We start from the raw sequence: 25823 nt of genomic DNA, 5'->3' as shown, positions 1-25823 counted from the left end.
TCAGCCTATCATGACTGCTAATTAATAAAAACAAATACAAGATAGGCGAAACAGAATAAAATATGGAGCAAATGTAACTATCAGTCCGTCTAGTGCAATTAGGGGACTGACAGAATTTCCAATTTGTGTTGGAAATTTTCTACCTGTAAAACAGGCTAACAAGGGGCTTGTCAGTCTCAGAAGTGTTGAAATGATTTACATATATTTATAAAACCATTAAAGATTAAAGCCCAAATGCTAATTATTATTAATACTGAATCTAACTGTTTTAGAAGTCTAATCCTTGCAGATGAAAACATAGTTAATTCATTTATCAAGATTATGGCTAATTTTGTAACTTTTTACAAGCACATGCTTTTTAGCAATTGTATTTTCAGAAAAAAAATTGATCACCAATTACTTATAGAACACTATGATGAAGGATAAAGCTTACAGACATCTGTTTTGCTTTTCAAAGAATGGTGAAATAGAACTTAACAGGCAATAGCCACAGCCAGTAATGTTAGCTCCAGTCCAATCTCCCAAAGAGATTTAACAAAGAGAAAAAGTGGTAAGGAGTGTTTTAAGGCTACAAAAAGAATAGACAGTAGTTGTGAGAAAAAAAATACCTTTGCAGAACCTACCATTAGGATATGGTGTTTCACAGAGGGTTAAAAAATCAACAATTGAATAATCCATTTCTAGCACAGCAGTACTCTTCCCATGCATAACTGTTAAACAAGGTCTTCTTCCTACAGTGTCATATGACAAGCCTCCCGATAGAATAATAAAAGGCTCCCTAGAAATAAAGCAAAGGCATTTATAGTTATGAAATATTTACTAAAAATGAAAAGTAGAACAAGTCTCATTGCTCCATAACAGGAGTTGAAAAAGAAACAGCTAGCCATACATGCATTTAGAATTATTCATAACAGTTATCAAACAGCAAAATGTCAGAATAAATTTCACTACTGTGATGTCAGACAATTCACCCAAGTTTAACTATGCTAGGCGTTTTCTATGCCACTCTCCACCACTGCACACAAAGGTCAGTGGTAGTGCATAATTTGATACCGGTACAAAATACGTTTATACACTGATTCTTATTAGCCCTTGTGCAGTTCACAATTCTAATCTGGAACTATTATGGATTCCCCAGATTTTTGCCTGTCCCATCTAGTTAAGAAATCTTAAATATCAGTTCTCTAATTTTCTTTCAGCAGTGGCAGGAAAAACAAATCTATATTTGAGATATATACATACATACATACATACATATTACTCCAATGAAACAGAGTTAATAAGAATAACATACTACTCATCTAATCCACTCCCCTTCAAATGTTTATTCAGATAAGATTTAAGAGAAAGACAAGCTCAAACTATACAACGTATTGCTGAACAACTTGAAGTTCTTAAAAATATTGTATACGACTTCCTTTTAGAAGCAGGACACTGGACTTGACAGACTAATGATCTGATCTGGTGCAACTATGTTCCCATTTTATATTATGTAATAATTTCAAAGGATAACTATCTGAAACATCATATAAACTTTTACTATATTGATTTTTCAGAACGGAAAAAGCAATGTCTCCATATAGTCATAGTACAACACGTGCTTAGTGAAGGTGACAGAAGCTCAAGGATTATATTTCAAAGGAAAAGTAAAGTAAAGCTATGTACACATGGTCAAATGATCTGGAAGAATTCTCCCAGGTTTATTTTCCCAGCAGAAAGGCTTACCCAGAGAGAGCCCTGTTCAGGCATTCAAGCTAAGTAACAGAGACCCCGTGGTACTGACACTGGCCTGCCAAGGAGCACTAGAGCACCAAGTTCTGCTCCCTGCTTGGCTGGGATTCTGGAGGACTTCTCTGAAGCATCTTTACAGGTACCTGTACAGATGTTTGGTCTTCTGAGAGAGATTCTCCCAGAAGCCATTTCTCTCATGTTGTTCCCAACTTATTTTTCTTCCAGAGCAGACATTTTTGCTCTAGGAGAAAAATCATGAACATCTATACACTAGTGAACTTTCCCAAGACAGTAGAAAAACTAGTGGACTCTCATAGGAGAAACTCAATGTCTGTACATAGCTTAAATTGACTACATAATAGAGACTTCACACGAGAGTTACATTATGATACAGTAAGAGATTAAAGCACTGAAATTTACTAACTTTACAGAACATAAGAATATTGGCAAAAAGTTCATAACAAACATAATAAAAAGTACTTTCACTTATTAACATTTTTCAATTTAAATTGTAAATGCGATAGCAATTTTGAGATTAAAACCACAGATAATCAGGATTTTCAAACACAAGCAGCAGTTCTTTTTAGAAATATATATATAATTGTCACTGATATCAGCAGAAGTTCCCGTCCTCCCCCAAAAAGGCACAATTTCCCCCAATTTTAAATCAAGGACAGTACCATATTATAAACTAGCTTAACTCATAAAAACACCAAGAATCCCAATTTTTTTTTGCTTCATTCTAGAAATGTCATTGATTATTAAAAAGATTTGTAGTTTATAGTTATTTCCTTCTTAAAATTAATTTAATCTGAACACAAAAATATGACCTTGCATTATAAAAATGTAAATTAACTTATTTCTTCATCTATTCTGACATTTTTCCAGCCAAAGAAATGGATTGCTTTTATTTAAGATAGGACTGTCCAACTGGCAGCCCACAGGCCACATGTGAGCCCTGAGGGATTAAACCATGGCTCCCAAGCTCTCGCTTGGCCTGGGTGCTGCTTTCCGCAATGCTCACTTGCTGCCGCCACTGAAATCCTCAGGCTCCTGCCCCTGGGAGTGCAGCAGAGCAGTGTGATCCATGGGGCTAAGGGAGCTGATGGCCAGAGTGCTCAGAGACCTAGGACAGTGCACCCACATATGCAGGGAGCTTATGCAATACTGTGGGCAGCCCTCTGAGTAAAGGGGTTGGCAGGCCTGCAACTTTAGGCAATCAGAAGTTAGACAGCAATGATTTAAGAGAGACACCAATATAAAAAAAAAAAAACCAAAAAAAAATTATACAGAAATACCCAAAGTTGACTAAAACTGGAAAACATATTTTACTATTTTCCATTACATAGTTTTACTCAACAGGACTTGATCAAGTTTAAAGCGGGCTTATTGCACAACTACTGGAGAAAGAAAAACATTTAAAAATCATAAACTGATTTTAAAATCACTATAGTTGAAGACATGTGGGAGTTGGTGGATAATGGAAGCCACTTAAAAACTATTCTTAAATTAAAAAAATTAGATGGTGTTACTTCATATATGGACCTAAAACAAAACAATTCTGTACCTGATACACACTTGAAATTAATCATTTTATTATTCTTTTAACAGGATGATTTAACCACTTATTCAGTATATTTAGTTACTTATAAAAATGAACAGAAGATTTTGAAGCAGGCAGCTCACCTAATCTAATACCATCTATACATCAATTTTACACACCTGGAACAACTACATCTGATTTCATAGATTTCATAGACATTAGGGCTGGAAGGGACCTTGGAAGATCATCAAGTCCAGCCCCTGCCCAAAGGGCAGGAAGTCAGCTGGGGTCATAGGATCCCAGCAAGATAAGCATCCAGCATCTGGTATAGCTATCATGTGAATTAGGTTACTATGATTTAATTAGACACTTTACGTGAATGAGCAAAGAAAATATGAATTAGATCTACTTCATGAAAACATTTTCTCCTTCTTGGGAAAGCAAATTAAGGACTTGACATCAAGCTAGAGCAACAGTTTATTCTTTTTTGTAAAATAATATTTATATTACAAAGTCATTTTGCCAAATATACAAGGTTATATTAAATTTATTACAACAAAAGATAATGTACAGAGCTGAAGTAAACATGCATAAGAAATAGGATACTTTTTCCTTTTAAACTTACACAGCAAAAATTGCCAGCTGTTTTAATACCAAACCAAGATAATACGTCTGTTGGCAAGGTCAAACTGTAATTAATGGTCAGTATTTCCTCAAGGAAGGCAAGATGACTATTGCTATTCCAGCAGTAAAGCAACTATTCAAGAAACCATCACTTGATGTTGATAATATGGCTAACTACCTTGACCCCTTGATTACTATAAGGCATTTCAGCATCTGGATACCTCAGAACTCTGCAACCCGTGACAATCTTTATACTGATCTTGATAGGGGACAGTGCATTGGTTTCACTAGTAGCTCTTCTAGATATGGAGTTTCTATTAAAACATAGTAACTACTTTCAACACATCTATTCACGAGGTTGTTGAGGGACACGCTGGGGATGAATGAGGCTACTTTACAGTGTCTCCATGTTTTCCTCCTAGAGTGTTCTCAGTAAGAAAGCAATTGTTGTAAAACTGTTCCTTCTCTCTAATAGAGAACATGTGGAGTTCTACAGGGTGTTGTATTAGGAGGATTAGCAGAGACAGACTATGTTTTCAGTATACTGATGTCAATTTATCCCCATTTTCTTTGATCAGGGCAAAACTACCATTGACTACATTTCAATGTTTGAGTGAAAACAATAAGGTGCCAAATGCTTTATCCAGGCAAAACTGAGATGTTATTTTACATAGTAGGTTCTAATATGTTCTCATCACCATAGTCTTGAGTACCTTTTATACATTTAATACCTGTTACATGTTATTTATTCTCTTATCCTCCGCCCAGGGGGATAATTGTGCATGCTATGTTTTTAATCTCTGTCTCCCTCTCTCTTTTCTTTAAAGGTATATGCTAGTAAAGGTTTTCATTGGTGGAGGAAGGTTTGAAGATAAGTGCCTTATTCTTGAAGTAGAAGAGTGGCAGGAACCTCTGTGTTGGTCCTTAGTTCTTGAGGATATATATTGAAGACCAGATGCTGACAAAGTTCTGTGTAAATGAGCTTTATATTTACTATAGATTTATTCCACTGTACCTGAGAAGCTATCTTTTAGCCATTAAGCACTTTCTAGATATAACCAAGACAATGACTTTGATTTAGCATTCAATAGCAAGCCATTACAGAGGCATAGAACTAGTCCGATATACTTGTTGCATCTCATTTTGCTGGAGACATGCTACAGCATTCTGTATTAGTTGGGAATTTCTTAACAACTATAAATTCCATGTCCAGCTATACTCCAGTGAAGATACCATACTGGCAGGGGGAAGCATACTTAGAGAAGATGGCATAATATAACTTCCCCTTTAATTGTGAACACATATTCACTATTTATTAGTCAGGGTGAAAATGAATGGGCCTGAATCAAACCAACTAAATGGTTGATGATAGAATCTAGAGCTTCCATAAAAGTTTTTTCTATTCCATGAAATGTTTAAAAAACATAAGAGAAACCGTTGGAGCAAAATAATACTGGCAGATCTCATGTAGGTCAGGCACCTAAGAAAGGCCACCATGGTAGTGCAAAAAAATTATAATCATTTTAGGTTAAAGAAACATGTAGAAAATAATACTATTGCATGCTTGTATATGAATTTTCTTGCATATTTTAGTACATTAGTGTATTTGTTTTATATTTTATTTTACTGAGTCTCTGTTGAGAAGGACAGCATGTAAATCCAATAACTAATAAACTAAATAAATACATTTATAAGCAACATGATTAAATGCTGTAATTACATAATATAATAGCATAACTACATGTCTTAATTATGTGCTTAAAATAAGAACTATGTGATAATATATATTAGAAGTGATGATTACAACTGTGCATCTCAATTATGTAAATGTTTTTACAAATCAGAGTGGAAATGTTTAATATTCTGATAAGCTGATTTTGATCAGACTCAGGTAATTACATTCTGTCTACCTGGAGCGTCCTTTGTAGTTTCAGCTGGAAATAGCATTTTGCACTTTGTGGAATTAACTGGTTTTCAGAATTAAGAGCTCTTAAGAAGTTGTATTAACAATTTAACATCAGAGGTGATGGAAGTGCCTCTCCATGGACTGAGACCTTGTAGCAGTGCAAAGGCTTTTGTATCCCAATGATCCTCAGAGCTGTGTCATCCGGAGTCTCACAATCCTGGCAGGGTCATCCATAGCAAACAGGCCTAAGGGCAGATCCCAGACCAACTACGGTCCAGCCCCAAGCCCTAAACAGGGATCAGGAGGACAATGTCAGGATCTCAACAGCGGCAAAGATGAAAGAAGGCTACATTAATTCATTTATGAATGTCTTAAGCTCAACAACCACCACCACGTCACCATCAGTGCATATGCTCCAATGCTTGTGGCTGACTGTGATGTCAAAGAACTCTTCTACTTCAATCCTGACCATGTCCTGACTAATACTCCCAAGAACAAGTTGGGCATGACCTGGAACTCTGGACTGGCACCATTGGGAAGGAAGGAATAGGGAAACCCAATTCCAATGACACCCTTCTGCTGAGCAAATGTGCAGAGCTTGTTCACATGGACTTCGGACAAAGTGTCAGATAAACTACCTGGACACATCCTCACTCTAAGCATTGGCACATCTTTGACTGTGCTATTTTTAGAGCCCATGATTGAATGGACGTACGTAACAGACAAGCCATGTGAGAAACCAATGACTGCTGGACAGATTACCATTTTGTCAGATCCATTATGAACATCCAGCTTCCTCCAAAACACCAAAAACAGTCAAAAGCAATGTGAAGGTCTCTCAACACCTAATCTCCTCAAGACCTAAGGGTCTGTAAACATCTCCAACAATACCTTCATGAAAAGCTCTCTGCCTTGCCCTGCCCATAAATGAAGACCCCCACACCAAGGGGGTGCTACAGACCCCCACAACAAGGGGAAGAGATAGATTCGGGGCTCCTGAGGCAGCTCTTGGAGACCATAAAAGCTAAAGAGGCGGTAGTCATGGGGGACCTAAACTACCCGGACATCTGCTGGGAGACGCAAACGGCAAAGTCCCACCATTCACGCAGGTTTCTAACCTGTGTACAGGACCTCCACCTGACACAGGAGGTACACGGTACCACTAGGGGGAATGCCTTACTGGATCTGGTATTGGCAACAGGGGATGACATGGTAGGGGACCTACAGATCGGTAGCCATCTGGGGGACAGTGATCACCAAATAATAGAATTCTTCATAAGACGTTGAGTGGGTAAGGTAACGAGTAGGGTGAAAGTGCTAGACTTTAGGAAAGCTGATTTCAATGAACTCAGGCGATTAGTCAAGGAGTTTTGAAGTGATGGGAGCCCAGGAAGGGTGGCTGTGCCTTAAGGAAATGATCCTTCAGGCACAAAGCGAGACGATCCCAATGCGAGGAAAAAGAGGAAAAGGGGCCAGGAGGCTTCCTTGGCTGACCAGAGAAATCCAGGGCAGCCTAAGGGCCAAAAGGGGAGCACATAAAAAGTGGAAACAGGGAGAGATCACCAAAGACGAATATACCTCCTCTGCTCGCGCTTGCAGGGAGGCAGTTAGACGGGCCAAAGCTACCATGGAGCTGAGGATGGCAACCCAAGTAAAGGACAACAAGAAATTGTTTTTTAGATATATTGGGAGTAAAAGGAAGGCCCAGGGAGGAATAGGACCCCTGCTAAATGGGCAGAAAAAATTGGTGACAGACAGGGGGGACAAGGCTGAACTCCTCAAAGAGTTCTTTGCCTCAGTGTTCCTAAGCGAGGGGCACGACAAAAGTCTCTCACTAGGGTTGTAGAGAGGCAGCAGCAAGGTGCCAGACTACCATATGTAGACCCTGAGATGGTGCAGAGTCACTTGGAAGAACTGGATGCCTTTAAGTCGGCAGGCCCAGATGAGCTCCGAGGGTGCTGAAGGCACTGGCCGACATCACTGCACAGCCACTGGTGGGAATATTTGAACACTCATGGCGCACGGGCCAAGTCCCGGAGGACTGGAAAAGGGCCAGTGTGGTCCCCATTTTCCAGAAGGGGAGGAAGGAGGACCCGGGCAACTATAGGCCAGTCAGTCTCACCTCCATCCTTGGCAAAATCTTTGAAAAAATTATCAAGGCTCACATTTGCGAGAGCCCGGCAGGACAAATTATGCTGAGGGGAAACCAGCACGGGTTCGTAGCAGGCAGATCGTGCCTGACTAATCTAGTCTCTTTTTATGACCAGGTTACGAAACGCCTGGACACAGGAGGAGGGGTGGATGTCGTATACTTAGACTTCAGGAGGGCCTTCAATACGGTATCCCACCCCATACTGGTGAACAAGTTAAGAGGCTGTGACTTGGATGACTACACAGGCCGGTGGGTGGCGAATTGGCTAGAGGGTCGCACCCAAAGAGTCGTGGTGGATGGGTCGGTTTCGACCTGGAAGGGTGTGGGCAGTGGGGTCCCGCAGGGCTCGGTCCTTGGACCGATACTCTTTAATGTCTTCATCAGCGACTTGGACGAGGGAGTCAAATGTACTCTGTCCAAGTTTGCGGATGACACAAAGCTATGGGGAGAAGTGGACACGCCGGAGGGCAGGGAACAGCTGCAAGCAGACCTGGACAGTTTGGACAAGTGGGCAGAAAACAACAGAATGCAGTTCAACAAGGAGAAATGCAAAGTGCTGCACCTTGGGAGGAAAAATGTCCAGCATACCTACTGTCTAGGAAATGACCTTCTGGGTGGCACGGAAGTGGAAAGGGATCTTGAAGTCCTAGCGGACTCCAAGATGAACATGAGTCGGCAGTGTGACGAAGCCATCAGAAAAGCCAATGTCACTTTATTGTGCATCAGCAGATGCATGACGAATAGATCCAAGGAGGTGATACTTCCCCTCTATCAGGCGCTGGTCAGACTGCAGTTGGAGTATTGCATGCAATTCTGGGCGCCGCACTTCAAGAGGGATGCGGATAACCTGGAGAGAGTCCAGAGAAGGGCCACTCGTATGGTTAAGGGCTTGCAGACCAAGCCCTACCAGGAGAGACTAGAGAACCTGGACCTTTTCAGCCTCTGCAAGAGAAGGTTGAGAGGCGACCTTGTGGCTGCCTGTAAATTCATCACAGGGGCACAGAAGGGAATTGGTGAGGTTTTATTCACCAAGGCGCCCCCGGGGGTTACAAGAAATAATGGCCACAAGCTAGCAGAGAGCAGATTTAGACTGGATATTAGGAAGAACTTCTTCACAGTTCGAGTGGCCAAGGTCTGGAACGGGCTCCCAAGGGAGGTGGTGCTCTCCCCTACCCTGGGGGTCTTCAAGAGAAGGTTAGATAAGCATCTAGCTGGGGTCATCTAGACCCAGCACTCTTTCCTGCCTATGCAGGGGGTCGGACTCGACGATCTATCGAGGTCCCTTCCGACCCTAACATCTATGAATCTATGAAAGCAATGCTAAGGAACCTGGGAAGAGATTTAAAATTGCCATCTATATGGGAACTTGATATTGAGGTATCGCCCTCCTTTCCACAGCAGGAGAAATCTTCTCTCACATCCTCCTGAACTGTCTTGTACCTCTTGCTGAGGAAGTCCTGCTGGAATCTCAGTATGGTTTCAGCCTATCCCATGAGGCAACTGACATGATCTTTTTTGCCTGTGCCTGGTCTACGAAATGTCAGCAACAACAGCAGGATCTGTCTATGGCCTTCATTGACCTCACTAAGGCCTTTGATTCCAACAGTCACATCACAATGCCTTGTAAAAAGTACTGGCCAGATTTGGCTATCCTGAAAAGTACACCCAGTTGCTGAGGTTTCTTCACAGCCACATGGTTGCAACCAGTCTTTGTAGCAAATAGGAAACAGATCCTTTTTGTCATTTGAACTGAGGTTAAACACAGGCGAGTCACTGCCCCAACTCTGTTCTTTATTTTTTCTGCCAGTCGTCTTGGTTCTCACTAAGGACCACTTTCTTCCTGAACTGACACTGAACGCTGAATGGATGGAGGGCTCTTCAATCTGGGATGTTTTTGCTCAAAACAACCATTCTTGACCTTGAATATGCTGACAACTATGTTGTCCTTGCTCAGAGGAAAATCGCCAGATTACAGTGGGTCTTTTCACAGAAGCCTAATTAAATTCTCTCTCTCAACATTGAGAAGACTAATGTGCTCTATCAGCTTGCACCAGGCCGTGAATGTGACCCCCATCCATAAATTACCATTTAGGGAAAGGCCCTGGAAGTAGTCAAACACTTCCTCCTACCTCAGTAGCCACTCCTCTCAGGTGTAAGCGTCTCCTCTGGCCAACTACTTCAGTGTGTCTTTATTGGGCATGATCTCTGAAAAAACACCAAGACCCAGGTGTACAACCTGGAGTATCATCTCCACTCTCCTCTACAGACATGAAATGTGGGTGACTCACCACTGTCATCTCAAGAGCCAACAATGCCTCTGGAAAATCCTCCACATCAAATGGGAAGATCATCATCCAAAAGCCAGCCTCCTTGCTGGAGTCAACATTACCAGCATAGAATTTATGTTCCTCAAGCACCAATTTCACCAGACTGGACATTGTGTACAGATGCCTAACTCTCGACTGCCTAAACAAGTGCTCTACTCCCGGCTTAGTTGTGGCCTGAGATCTCACGATGGCCAGAGGAAATGCTACAAGGATGCATTGAAGGCACACCTCAACAAAACAGATGCCAACATGAAGAGTTGGGAGGAGCTGGCTGCTAACAGACTCCAAGGGTGCTGCAACCTCAACTAAGAGATAGCCCATTTTGAAGTAAAGTGTCTTGCCCTTGAAGTAGATAAGAAAGAAGGAGAAAGGAAAAAGGAGAGAAATCCACACCTACAGCCTACTCTCCCCTGAAGACAGACCTGCAACTTCTGTGGATAGATCTGTGACTCAAGGACTGGATTCTTAAATCACCTGAAGACCTATCACTGAGCCATGACAGAGCTTCCTTGAATCAAGGGATTGCCAATGACGACAATGGAAGTGATCCTTATTTTTTTAACTGCACATTAGCCAAGTCTGAAAATAATTTTGAGATTTTTGCAATACCACTATAAGTCTGTATTATTATAATATTTTTTAAACAATTAAAATCTGATATTTAAAAGAAGCAAGCTAATTTCATGAAGTATGCAGATAGACCATACTGGACTCGATCCCAGGCTAACTAAACTAATCCTGATGAGCATCTCTGCTATTTTTGACAAAATTCTACCCTGATAAATCCTCTGTAAATCTGAAGGTATTAGGTCAAACCCTATAGTGATACGAATGGCCAAAAGAGATCCAGATCCAGGACACCAGCGCTGGCTACTTCAGTTTTCAAGGCAAAGAATAAACAGCTATTTCAAATCCCTGATGAAAGCCACTTTGGCAACCTCCTCCAAGAAGTGATTTTATAGTAAGTGCAAGAAAGCAAAAAATTAAAATAGACTTCTCCCCATTTTTATTTTCAAATAACTTAGTGTTTTAAATTATAGGCTCAAAACAAGGATTGCATTTTGTCTAGCACCAAACATACTGTTGGTTCTGAGATGTTCAAGGGCTAAGTCAAAGCCATAGGAAAGTTAAATTAAATCTATGTGGTGAATTCTTTCTATATATTATAGACATTTGCTCTACTGGGTATATGCAACATTCCACATTTACATTCTCAGTCTCTCTCTCTCTTGCATAAACCACAATGCAGTAGTAGGGTACTCATGCATTTTCCTAGTGGCTGAATTTAGAAAGGACTGCTCTAACAGTTCACTAATATGCACCCCATCACAGCTGATTATATTAGAAAGAAGACAGGCAGGTCAGCATGACGACTAGTTAACTAGACTGCCCAAAATAATTTCAGCATGTGGTCTAGTTGCCAAAGCTTATTTCATCACTGATCCACTAAAGGAGATAAGAAAGGATCTTTAGAGTGACAAGTTTTCCCCTGTCTAGAGTGGCAAATTGAATTTTTCCAGCTAAGTTTAGAAATCACTACATTTCTCATGCCTGCAGGTCCTTTCTCAACTGCTTTTTCTCTGCTGTCCATATATAACCATAACCTCTACGTAATCTGGTGAAAAATAACACTTAGATGTGTTAATTTACCCGTGAACTCTTCCTGAGAAGTTAACTATGATGGCTGGAATGACTGCAGTCAGAATTTAGCCTGAAATCTTAGGTTAATATTCCACTATTGACAGGTTGCAATGCAATCTTTAATGTAGTGATCCTGCATCAGATTAGCTACTTTTTAAAAAATGTGATAGGAAAAAGGTAAGATACATGAAAAATTCTTAAGTTTTATTACTTCCTAAATGTCCATCTATATTACTTTTTTCTTAATAGATAGTTTGTCTAGTACCTAGACATGATATGTCTAGGCCTAGATATGTGTTGCCAAAAAGCAAATAAGGCTTACACGTTATGTAAAAATGAACTGCTCCTAAGATTTCAGAAATGTATTTGATAGTTGTGTTGGTCCTAATACGCATTTCAATGTCTGTAAGAAATTAATCAATTTATTGAATCAGCAAAAACTGTTTTTGGGAAGTTACGATGAACCTGACAGATGTAGAAACAACAAAAAAAAAATGTTTTTTAAAATATGACAGGCATTCTGGCAAACGCCAGCCAGTAAGTCTAACTTCAATATCATTTAAAGTAATGTATCAGAATCTTTTCTACAGGTAACAAAACCATGAAACACAGATTTTCTAAATTTAATAATCACAAAAAAGTCCAAGGCTGAGAGCAGCTTTTAATCAACCTAAAATGAATAAAGGGAGAACAAAACAAGTAAGGGGCATTTAAATTATTGTTTTAAAAATTAAATATAAAGCTACCCAAGAGCACTAATCAGAACTGGAAACCAACTAACCAGGGGTACTTAAACTACAGCCTGAAGGCAGAATCTAGTCCTCCAAAAGGTTAGAGATGGCCTGCGGCTTGCAGGGGAGGGAGGCCGGGGGGGTTGGAGAAGGGAACCAGAAGCAAGCAACTAAACCAGGCATGCTGCTCCCTGCTCTCTGCCTCTCCACTTCCCTAGCTGCTTATGCTGTCCAACTCTGTCTCCCCCCCGCTTCCTGTACAGCAGGTGCTGCTTACTAGAGGTAAACTTTCTCCTTCCCCTCTCCCTTAAGGCAGATGCTGTTTACCAGAGGTAAACTCCTTTTCTCTCTCAATTCCTCCCTGCCTCTGACATTAGCAGCTACCTTCCTCCTTTTCCCCGGGTTCCCCTACTGGAGAGGAGTGGTGGCCTGCAGTGCAACCAAGTCAAAAGCATCAGGTCTGCTGCTCTAAAAATCTGAGCTCCACTGAACTAATCTATAAACATATAGTAAAATTAAATAAAACTATATTACTAAAACATCCAGTGAAGTTCTGTTTAAGGGATTAGTGCAAAGTACTCTTATTTAACATTTCTATTATTGATCTGGAAGATAATATTACATTAACAAAAATGGTGTTACAAATGCAATCAGGATTAGAGAAAATAAAAGGCTAGAACAAAAATAAAAAAATAATAATCAGGAAACAAGTTTAGATTCAACAACAAAATAGGATTCAGCTTGGAAAAAATACAAAATTATGTATCTTGGAGAAAATGAACACATGCTGTTGGAAAGCTGTATTTGCAAAAGATGTTGTACATACAGTACAACAGGCTTTTTGTTTTATACCATGCCACAATTCAGTTACATTTTGCATGTGATAAAATGCACACTGCACTGTGCAGGTTCATATATGACAGTATTTTAAAAATGACTGCTCATAGAGTCTACCGCTATAAATTCTGCAATCAAAGTCTTGCTTTCAATTACTTATAGCGCTATTTGGGTCAAAAGCATGGGCACAGCTGTTGTCTGGTTTCAAAATATCATGACTGTGATTATTCAGTATTTTCGCTCAGTGAAAGGAAATACCTGGACAGGTGCAGACTGCCGCAAAACACTGAACAACATTAAGGGGTCGTTTTGAGATGGTATAATTGTTCTTTTGGCTGGGCTTTGACTTTAAAAGAACAGTTCAAAACCTTAATTCAAATATTTATCTTACTGTTTGAGAAAAGAAAATGATTCACATTCAAACATTTCACTAAGTCAGAGAAGGCACACAAAATGATTCGGAAAAAAACATAAAACATAACAATACCATTTGTAAACTAAGTATCTGCAAATAGATCCACAGGTTTTCACAAGTAGTAAGATTACAGCTTTACTAGCACCTTTCTTTCATCCAAGCATCTCAAAGTACTTATAGCTGCAAGCAAATGAGAAACTCCACACTATCTATAAAAATCTTTAAGTCTTAATTAGGTTCCAATGACAGAGACATGCCAGTCAAGATAAAGTAATTTGAACAAGAGGCTCTGCTGGAATTACTGATTTATTATGGATGCATGAATATACATAAATATACACAATTCATTGCATAAATTACACTGAAAGAAAGGCCATATCCCAGACTCATGTTGGAATAGGAGAAGGTATGTAAGATCTAATGGTCTGATGATAAAATTAATCTTTCAAAGAAGCAGGTTTCCAAAAACAAAATTATGCACTCTAAGTACTTTTTGTAGCTTGATATTAGAGAAAGGTTAAATATTGTCAGAATGATCCTATGATATAGCCAAAATATGCTGTTAAGTTATCGGATATGCAAACAAAGTCTTACCCAGCCCTAGTTGTTTTGTATTCCACCTTAAGTATAGGTTTACAAGGCTCTGGCTTCTTCCCATCCTTCAGTTGTTTTCCTAAAAAAAGAAAAAAAAAGTTATTTTTCTGCATTAACATTACAGAAAGTGATGGAATGTTATAAATTTAATTATATATTTAAATATTCACATGAAAGAGATTTAACAGCTGGTCACAATGTATTTCATACCTTGAAATAACATTATTAAAAACCAATTAACATTGTCACACCACGAAAACATGGAATGTGCATTTTTGATGCAGCTTTCAAAATCAATCTTCTAAAAACCAAAACATCTTTGCATTTTCTTAGAATGCAATTCTCTAATATGAAAAATGATTAAATATGTGGCTTTGTGACATTCAACACGCTGCATTTCCACGAAATACCCGGACAGATGCTTAGTTTACAAGGTAAAAAAAAGAAGGTTTTATTCCAGTTGCAAGCACTGCAAAGAGACTTGATTTCAAAATCAAGATGCAACTTTTCTTGTAATACATTAGGCGCATCTAATATTCAGAAAACACAACTCTATCTGTGCTAATCCATTTCCTTTACTTTGTATCACTGTTACATGTGCATTTAAAATTTTTGGATTCCTAATTCAGGGGGTATAACTTGGCTTTCCAACTACAACTTAAATCAATCCTCTGGAGTATAGCAGCAAAGTCTTACTTTAGTTATTAAAGCAGATATAAGCATTACTAAATAAGACAAGATGCATCAGGTAAAAGCTCCCAGTTTTATATAACCTATTTTAACATTTGTATCTTGATTTCCTCAACTAAACATAGCCTCTTATAGAAACTGTTCTATTTTTGTTTTGACTGTGAACACACACACATACATGCACAGTACTGGACACTGGATTTTCAGGGAGTTTGTCCACTTGCAAAGCTGTAGCTCTACATCTATAGCTACTCGTTTAAAGTGTCTAAACAGTAAATGAATTCTAGTACTAAGCACAATGCAAGCTATGCCAACATCTATGAACATTAATTCTAAAAATAAGTGAAGCAGCTGGAAAACAAGTACATAAGCAAAGGTTTGAGCAAGCCAAACGGAACAAAACATAACATAAAAATATTAAAATATTTAACACTATTTACATGTTGATAATTTTTAAATAGTGAGAGTCTCCATTCCCATCTTACCGTGGGGCGTGATTGTCTGAAGTGGTTTGGTAGGGGATTTTACATTCCATATGGTCAAGGTGCCATCTGAGTGGCTACAAATGAACTGTTTTCCTTCATGGTGCCAAGCAACAGAGTGGATAGCCTGTGCAGAAATGGAAGGAAAGAAATTATTGGAGTTTTCAGTTAAATCTAGCAAATGCCAATTTCTTGATTCCCCTGTCTACTTAGTGTAGACCACAGACACCAAAAGGACATGTCTAATAGAAAAATCAGGAAATACCAAGACAACTATAATGTATCCATGCTTAATTTTTAGTTGCAAGTTAATATTTTTTTCAGGTATTTTTCTGCAGAGTAACACTGTTCATGTTAAAAAAGTTAAAAAAAAATGAGTATCACTCTTATAAAATCAGCAGCGCATAAACATTAAACACAATTTTATTTGCTAATGGAAACACTAGAACACAGACAGACAATAATCCATCTCCCTTTTTCAGTAAATCACTAGAAGCTAATATGCCTGGTATTATGAAAGTGCTAAAGCTGTATTATTTGAACACTGAACACCTGCATAGTAATTTAAAATAGTTAAAATAAACTCAAAGAATTTTAAAAATAAAATACCAGTCTTCTAAAATACATTGGCTAGTTCCATAACATCTCCCCTAAAGGTTGATACCCTTAATGTTTCATTATCAGAGTTTGGAACATTGCATATCAAAAAAACATGTGGACAAACTTTGAAAAAGTCCATAAAAAATTATTAGATGTCTAGGACACATGATTTACAAAGCAAGGCTGGAAGAACTGGGATTATCTAAATCTGAGGAAGAAAAGACTAAAGGGGGGGGGAAGGGGGTTTGGGGGAAGAGACTTCTAATGTTCGAAGGGTGGTTATAAAGAGGGTGGTGACTGATTATTCTCCAGGGCTGCAGGAGACAGGACTAGAAAGTATTGCTTTTAACTGCAACAAAGGAAATTTAAGTTGGATATTAGGAAGCATCTCTCTGAGGGTGGTTATGCATTAGAACGCATGACCTAAAACTGGTTTCGAGTTCTCCAACTTCGGAAGTTTAAGAGCACATTAGACAAAAAACTTGTCTTGGGCAGTTTAGACAGGGAGGATCCTGCCTTGAATGGGGAACTGGGCCACAGATCCTTTTCAGACCTGTTTTCCTATTATTTCTATATTTAGTTAACTGCAGAATCATAAAAACAAGTCTATCATTCAATGCTATACCCCAACAAAAAACACAATGAGAAAAAGATATTTTATATATTCTACAATGTGTTTTTATATAAAATTATTATATATTACATTTTGCAGGACCTGTTCAGCAAAGTCTGGCAGCGTGACATTCTTACTGCTGTGGGCGGGGACAAAAATAATGGATACAACAAATGCATATGGAAGTGACTCCCTTAACAGTAACGGAAGATCCCTTCTTTTCAATAGTGTCAGCTGAAGCATCTTTTGCCGAAAGGACATTCCTCCAAGTTATTAATAAAAACATGGCTTTTACTAAAAAGAGACCCAGTATATTCCCTCCTTCCCCCACAAATATTCTGTACATGACATTACATTTGTCACATATACAGGCTGTGAACACAGAATCATGCCTGGAAGTAACCTCAAGAAAACAGCTAATCCAAAACCTTGCTCAAGAGTCCTTGAGCAAGGTTTTGGATTTGATACCTTTCTAAAATCCAATCTAAATAGGCCCTAAATCATCAATTATGAATTGTCACTGTGAAAATTATATTGGCAAAAATATCAGCAAGTATGATCATAAAAAGACCAAAGTCTCTGCACATTGGAGGAGAAAGCATTCTGAATTTCAGATTTCAAAGATATTTTCTGATATTGCAGAAGCAGATATAAAATACATCAAGTCATGCAAGCTATTATTACATCTATTATTATTATTACTACAGCTATTATTACATAGAGACCATCATTCAATTCAGACAAGGAAGTAGGAATGAATGAACTAAAAATGGGAGGGATGTTGGTTGTAGCCTTGTTGGTCTAAGGACAGGCAGGCAAGTTTCTTAGGGTAAATGTGATATCTTTTATTACACCAACTGAGTAGTTTAAAAAAAAGTTCTTTGCAAGCTTTCGGACATAAACACCCTTCTTCAGGCACTGGGAGACTGCTGTTGTTCTGAGTTCTCGAAGGTAGAAAAGAAGCTAAAAGCATGACAAGAAGTCTGGGAAAATGTAAACGAGTGGAAGTTTGCAAGACAATGGGTAGAGACAGGAGTAGAAGAAGGAAGGGGGGGGGTTGGTGGGGGTGGGAAATGTGTGAAGGAATGCAAATGGTAAGTTTCGGGCAGGTACCTAGTGAATCAGATGTCAGGCAGGTTATAATGTGTCCAGTGTCTATACGAAGTCCATAATTTTTATTATTGAGTAGATTTATGAAGTGAAGTTTGTAGTCTCGTCTACAAAAGGTATTTTGTAAGTTCCCTTTGAGAATTAGAACTGAGAGATCAGAGAGGGAGTAAATGTCTTGTGAGAAATGGGCACCCACAGGCAATCGGCTATTTTTATCTTCGATGGATTTTCGGTGTGCGTTCATTCTGGTATGCAGTTGCTGTTTGGTTTCTCCTACATCTTTTCTATCAGGGCATTTGGTGCACTCGATGAGATGTATTACATTTCGAGAGGTGCAGGTGTAAGATCCAGGAATGGTGATGGCTCTGTTGTGGGGTGTGGTTATTGTGAGACTGGTGGAGAGGTGTTGGCAGGTTTTATATTTCTTGTCCTAGCACGGTCTGGATCCATTTGGTGTAGTTTGCATCATAGAGAGTTTGCTTCTGGTGATGAGATTAGCAAGGTTTGGTGCTTGTTTAAAGGCTAGGATAGGTGGTTCTGGAAAAATCTCTTTAAGAATTGGGTCATCTTCTAGTATAGGTTGCAATGGTTTGAGGATTTTCTGTACAGGTTCCAGGGAAGGATGATGTGTCACAAAACTAATGGTACGTGATTCGTGGGGATTTTCTTTATGTACTACAGCAATACTTAACGTGGTATCTGGGTGGCTCTTTCAAAAGTGCTATCTATCTCTCTGGAGGAGTGTCCTTGTTGGGTTAAAGCCTGTTTGAGATTTGTTAAGTGACAATTGTGGGTATTCTCCTCAGTGCAAATTCAGTGCTATCAGAGGGCTTGGCTTCATATTACAGCTTTCTTGATGTGTTTAGAGTGATTGCTGGTTCTGTGCAGATATGTATGTTGGTCCATGGGTTTCTTGTATATGGTGGTTTAAAGTTTACCATTTTGGATATTGATCATAGTGTCCCAAAAGGAAATGTTGGTGTTGGAGTATTCACAAGACAGTCTGATGGAGGGGTGATGATTGTTGAATTTGTGATGGAAATCAATGAGAGACTGAAGGTTATCATCTATATCTCTCAGGTGTAGTGTAGTGTGGTTTTGATGGTGCAGTTCTTGAGGAATTCTTCTTCCAGGTGGGCCATAAAAAGGTTGGCATATTGTTGAGTCATTTTGGTGCCCACAGCTGTGCCCATGGTCTGGAGGAAGTGTCAGCTGTTGAAACTAAAGTTGTTGTGTGTAAGGATGACATGGGTAAATTGAGTAATATCTTGAGTTCTGTATTTTGAGTTATAATCTTGCTCCTGTAAATATGTGAGGCAGGCTTGGATGTCATCCTGGGGTGAAATGTTGGTATATAAGCAGGTGACATTGATGGTCCCTAGAAGGGTATTGCTGGGAAGGTGGTCTATGTTTTTGAGTTTTTGCAGAAACTCTGTTGTCTTGGATAAAACTCGGTCTTTGGGTGACAAGAGGTTTTAGGATGGATTTGATGAATCCTGATATCTCTTCTGTTAGGGTTTCATGGTTGGAAATGACAGGGCTGATAAGAGGATGAATTAACAATGGGAAACATTAATATATAAAAAAAGAAGAACTAAATTAAATCTAATTAGTGCCTTAGGGCCAGAGGAAGGTAAAACAATGAAAAAAAATAGATAGAGATATGGATAAAGTACAGGCAATCCTCAACTTACAACGTTTATAAACTGACACTCTGTTTCAACTTTATGACGTCAGTTTTGACTTTACAACGCTTGATCCAATGCCATGCCATGCCAGCGAACAAGTTCACTGCACTGCTTATTTCCCTGGAGAACATCTGTCCAAATTTCCTTGGACACTTTCCTTAAGAAAGCAGACAGGACTCCAGAAAAACCTGCAGCTGAGACTCCTGAGAAGACTCCAGCCAAAAACTCTTCAAAAGTCCAACCAAGAGCCTTTCAAAAAGTCCAGCAAAGTCACCTCAAAGAAGTCCTTCCAAATCAATATGCTTACTATTTACAATATAAATACATTAATGTAGCTATATTACTCATCTCTAATTGATCAAGTACAAAATTCTGGGGTATTTTTGGTGAAAATAGGGTATCAGGCCTTGGTTCAGGAACTAGTCCTCCATTTATAACATTGTTTCTAATGAGAAAATTGGCTCTGAGTTGCAACGTTTTGACTTAAAGACTCTGTTTTCAGGAACCAATTATGTTGTAAGTTGGAGGAGTGCCTGTACTGTATTTACTTGGATCCAAGAAAAGGTCTAGGGAATTCTACACAGGAGGAAAAAACCTTCTAGTACATGGCAGAAGCAGGCAGCTGCTGCAGCCCCAGCCCTAGCCTAGAAGCAGAGTCAGAGCTGTGACTGCTGCACCTTGCTCCTGTCGGTCCCCCACAACCTCTAATCTATGGCTGCCTCTTCCCCTCCACTGGTTCTGCCACTGCTTACCCCGCACCCGCTTGTGGCCCTGGTCCATTCCAGCCCAAGGCACAGAGCATATGCTCCAACCCCCATCTGGCCAAGAAGAAGCTATGGGAGCAGCTGTAGTTGGCTTCATCTCAGTCCTGGGGCTGGGGCCAACTGGGGCTGCAACTCCACTATGTAGCTGAAGCAGGGTTGGAGCCAGAGCTGAGTGAGGGTAAGTGGCAGGGGGGAGTTGACAAGTTGCTGGGAGAGGGGTGGGGGTGTGTGTTCAGGCCAGCAAAGGCACTGGGTGGGGTGGGACAGGGGCACAAGCAGTAAGGGCAAAAGGCTGGGGTTAGGCCTGTTGACTCCCCTACCACTTATCTACTGGCCACTGTTTTTCTTGCTACAGCAGTGGGGAGGATGCATTTAAGATGACTATCCAATAATCAGATTCAATAGATAGAAAATTACATTAAAAAAATATAAAAACATTCCATATATAGAATCGAATCATTATGGGGTCTTCTTAAATTCAAAGTAGTTTTGGATTCAAGTAAAATATAGTAATAAAGACATCAGTCAAAAAGGATAAAAAGCATATATTGATAGATAAACACTGAAAAATAGCAATGAAGAAAGATGGAAAAGTTAGCAAGTTACAGAATCACCTGCTAGGGACTTTTGCTACAGTAGGGAAGTCTAGTAAAAGACAAAAGAAAATCCTTACTACTACAGAGGAACACAACAGAATATGCCTCCCCCTAAACCAAACTTAATATTAAGTCCGATAATGCACAGAAGTGGAGCTTAATGTGAAGAAACTACTCAATGGACTTAAAAGTAATTATTAAAAGACTGGGGGGAACAGTAAAATTGCCATGTTAAGAACAAATCATAGCAGAACTGTTTAAGGCAAACATAGACCAACCCTGTTACGCCTCTCTTGCTTGGTATGGGGGAGTGTGAAGAATGAAAGAAGGAACCATAATCTAACTCCCTATAAGAAAGGCTTGAAAGTTGTTTTTTGTTTGTTTGTTTGTTTTTTTAACTACTGACAAAGGATTGTGCTTTTTTGAGACCCAGGGTGTCTTTCATTATTTTAATCAAAATTACGTGCGCCACTTGACAGCAGACTTAGAGAACAGAATGGTCTTCACCTAGGAAAGGATGTTTTGTCTACCGAATCTTCAGCTTACTACATATTGTAGAACAAAACAATAACTACCACTGCCAGATTGCCTGAATTTTGGGGATTTCCAAAAGGGATTCAATAGTGTAGAAAGAATCACTCTGATAGAGAAAAGCCTGAACTTTCTAACAAAAAATTACCATCAGACTACACAGACTAACAGAAGTAAAATGGCTGGCTTGCAATAAGAACAGAAGATCTGTCATTTACCAGTTCAGACCAGAGGTCTTGCCCAGCATCCTGTGCAATACACTAGCAGCAAATTAATGCTGATAGGGAGCTTGAACTGGGTCAAACAAGTGTTTCTCCTTTTCCTCTCCTACTTGCAGCCTCTAGCATTTACAGTGTAGGAAGTTCTAATTCAGAGGCTGTATCACTAACTCCTATGCTCAATAGTGACTGATGCCCCTTTCCTGCAAGAATTTGTCCAATATCTTATTGAACCTGGTTAAACTGTCAGTTTCCACAACATCTTGTGGCAATGATTTCCACCCTTTAATTACAGAGTGTGTGAAAAAAAGAGCTTGCTTTTTGTCAGTTTTAAATTTCCTATACACTAGCTTTATTTTATGACCCTGGTTCTTGTTTTGTGAAAGACAGTAAATAATAAACCTCTATTTACTTTCTCTTTTCCATTGACTGTATCTACTCAAATCTAAGACAATTCCCACCCCCACCCCCCATTAGATACCACCTTGGATTTGAGTTCAAGGTGGTGTGGGGCTGGTGGCTGCTATGACCCTGGCCTCAGGTCAGGACTGGAGCCACAATTGCTACCTGCCTCTCCCCTGCTACCTCTGCTCCCCACCACCCCCTGCAGCCACCTCTTGCCATCTCCATGTATAGAGTCTAATAATTGGAGGGTTGATTTAAATGTAAAGACAGTTTGTATTCAGTTAAATATGGAAGTATTTTGTAATCCCATATCATATCCTCCTGAAGTGGCTCTTTTGTAAAACTGAATAGACTAGCCTCTTTAGCCTCTCCATGCCAGTAATCATCCTTGCTGCCATTCTCTGTACCTTCTCTAATTCTTCTATATCCCTTTTGAGATGCAGGGACCACAACTGGGCACAGTATTCAAGGTGTGGATGAACCATGGGGCAGAAAGATACTTTACATTTGTTTCATAGTGGGTACATCTACACAAGACACTACTTGTTGCTACTGTACAGTAGTGTGTCACGCTTAGTGCCCAGCAACAACACTACTGCGCAGTAGTAACAAGCTACTGCGCAGCTGCATTAGAAAAAAACCATGCTGGGATGGTACTGCGCAGTAACTCCGGTTACTACACAGTCATTTAGTACTTGCTTATGCAAGTATTAAATGACTGCACAGTAACAACTCCACAGTCTGCTGCTCGTGTAGACACAGAGTATATTTTTGCTCTGGAATCTTGAAAAAATCTCATAGAATGCAAACTGAACAGCTTTTGATCAAGGTTTCTGCACAAAACATTTAATGTAAAATGGACAAATAGGATAGACTCTTAATAGGCTACATCCATCTACAATTACACAAGTACTTACCTAAAATCCAAGATGACTTGGAATTTAAGATGACTCCCCAGTAATTAGATTCTATACCTGGAAAACCTAATTATTGTAGAGTCATCTTAAATTTGTCCCCTCCATCGCTGCAGTGTGGAAAGCAGGGACATGGAAGGAGGAGATGGGTAGTCGAACGGCTTGACCCACCTGTTCCCTGCCTCCTGCTACCTATCCTCCCTCTGCTGCCTGCACTCCCACCCACAGTGTCTGCATCCTTGGCACTGCCCCTCCCCCTGCACTTGTTTCCTCACTGCCACTTGCCTCCCCCACTACCACTTACCTTCAGTTGTGGCTCTGGCCCTGGCCTTGCTCTGGTTAGGCAGCAGCAGTTGTGGCAGTGGCAGCTTGTCCTGGCCCTTTCCCCATCACTGTGTCAGAACTGGAGCTGCTCCACTTCTGCTTGGCTGGGTAGGGGCCAGAGACACCATGTGCTCTGTGCCCTGGGACAGAGTGAGACTGGAGCTGTGACTGAGGGTACACAGTGTCTGAGGGGGCAGGGCAGCAGCTGTGGCTGATTCCGACTTTGAGGTCAGGTCAGAGACAGAGCTGCAGCAGTTGCTAGCTCCTCAACCTTGTACCTGAACATAAGACAAGGGGCTTTCACTCCCCCCTCTCCCCCATACTGGACTGGAGTAAATATGATAGTATGGAAGATAACATTGACATACTGAAAACATCTTAAGGGTGCCCAAACTATGACATTTCTAAAAAGTACCTTAAGAAGGAAGCATTTTTGTGTGACCTCAACAAAAGAATGGAAAGGCTGACCAAGTGACACACTGTGTAGAAAAATAATGGCGTTAAAAGCATTATAAAATCTGAACAAGAGGCCTGGAAAAAATGAACCCTAGACAGAGACAACTGGTCTCATCTGACTTCTTCATTTATTCTTCAGCACCATCATGTATAAGGCAGAAGTCATAATGAATCCTTTGGTTACTAGACTGTACACTTTCATAAAGCAATGCAATTGCATAAAGCATACAATTATGTTCACAGAAACATAAGAACTGTATTGAGTGCTTAAAAACTACAGCTTTAAAAAATAGTTCATATTAAAAAAAATATTGGCAGAATATGCTACCTTTTGAGATCACTGTATACTGCTATATCATCAACAAATATTTCTTAAATTTGAGGAAGAAAGCCAATGTAATTCCAGAATAACCTTTTAGGAAATAACTAAAGCCTTCACAGCATGTCTGGTATTTATTACATTATCTTGACAGGGCAATTAGAACAGCAAATCACAATCATTCTTTTAGCTACTAAAGGTTGATTATCATCATCAACAGCTTCAGTGGAGCAACAAAACTGCAAAGTAAGGCAAAAAAGCTACTTAGCTGAAAATCGGGAATTGCCCTGATGTATGAGACCAACATTTATCAACACCTGGTTCACATTTATTTGTACTGCTGATGTCACTAATTCTGACATGGCTAAACAAGCCTTTTTGTAATAGAAATGAAAATCAAAAGTGACATTTAGGACATAGGATCAGCTGCATTTCCAGCAAGATGTAATCAAAGCTAAATGTGGGTTATTCAATGCAAAAAGAAAACAAAACTAAACTAAAAAAAAAGCAAACACTGAATTTATAAACTTGGCAACAAACTGATAAAAAGCCTGTAGCTCTGGACCTTATCTATAGTTATCTATTCTAAATCATAATTAGCTAGGCTTTAAAACATCATTGAGTCCCCAGCTGGACTTTGGAACTTCAGGATATTTTTGCTAAGACTGTTGAAAACCTGATCCAGGTTGCAACTTATTTTTAATTTTTAAGTCACAACTCAATATGGCATTTCCGAATTATTTAACTCTATACATTACTGGCAATTCCCAGGGAATATAATTTGGGTTATAGCTATAATATACAGAAATTTTGGAATTGTGAAAACTTTAGTCCAGCGATATTTGATCAATCAGTAACCCCCATAAAGCTAAGAAACTGAGATTATTATTCATTGCAAATATTTTCCTAGATCCAAATCCCATAACTTTTAAAGTGTTTTAATCAATCTTATTAGCAGTAAGTAAGGAACTACACGCATTATGTCCTCCCACTTCCTTTCTAGCCTCAAAAGGCATCTGTTACAGGACACTTGGGATAAGTTTTAATAACTATATTCACTTCCTACGAATGTCACAACAGCAGTGTCACTGGTAACCAGCTACACTGTAGAAGACTGAGCATTCAGAAAGAACAGATCTAAAGGCATTCTCACCTGCTTCCTGCAGACTATGGAAATCTAAAATAAAATTAGCCCTTGAGTGGCTCTGCCTAAACCTAGGGAAGTGCCTGAAAAAGGATGCAACTGCTTTAGAGTAGTGTCTTTCATCCCTCCCACACAGCTACAAATGAGAAAAGAAGGACAAGCTGCAAATCAGACACTAATTATAGCCCAATTTTGTTCTAGTGTTTGGGCTACTTTACCTTGTGCCAGCAACCCACAATTCACTAAAGACCAAAGGTTAGCCAGGAACTTAGCTTACTGCAGCCACATACTATCTACTAACTGCAAAAAAATATATCAACCTAAGTGTTCCTTTGTTCCCCACTAGGAGAGGTTGCTGGTTATCTGCTACATGTGAAAAATTTATCGTCATCTCCTTTTCAGAATTCTCTTTTCCTCACTGTTTCTGCACTTGGATAACTATACATTTCAGAAGTGGTATTCTGTTTT

The 25823-nt window shown here is 39.5% G+C and overlaps 1 protein-coding gene across 5 annotated transcripts in view; it reads right to left on the bottom strand.

Annotated features, from left to right (window-relative positions):
- STXBP5 (syntaxin binding protein 5) overlaps positions 1 to 25823 on the bottom strand; it is a 215377-nt gene that overhangs the window by 75282 nt on the left and 114272 nt on the right. For all 5 annotated transcript variants that reach the window (XM_019488355.2, XM_019488356.2, XM_014605540.3 and 2 more), the window contains exons 8-10: positions 15677 to 15800; positions 14502 to 14580; positions 624 to 778 (exon numbers count right to left, since the gene is read on the bottom strand). In XM_019488355.2, the coding sequence (XP_019343900.1) occupies positions 624 to 778; positions 14502 to 14580; positions 15677 to 15800 (358 nt within the window). The remainder of the gene's footprint in view (positions 1 to 623; positions 779 to 14501; positions 14581 to 15676; positions 15801 to 25823) is intronic.

The sequence above is a fragment of the Alligator mississippiensis genome, chromosome 1 (assembly GCF_030867095.1).
Source record: "Alligator mississippiensis isolate rAllMis1 chromosome 1, rAllMis1, whole genome shotgun sequence".
Taxonomy (NCBI): Eukaryota; Metazoa; Chordata; order Crocodylia; family Alligatoridae; genus Alligator; species Alligator mississippiensis.
The sequence above is the reverse complement of the archived record's forward strand: the minus strand, read 5'-3'. Positions and strand labels throughout refer to the sequence as shown.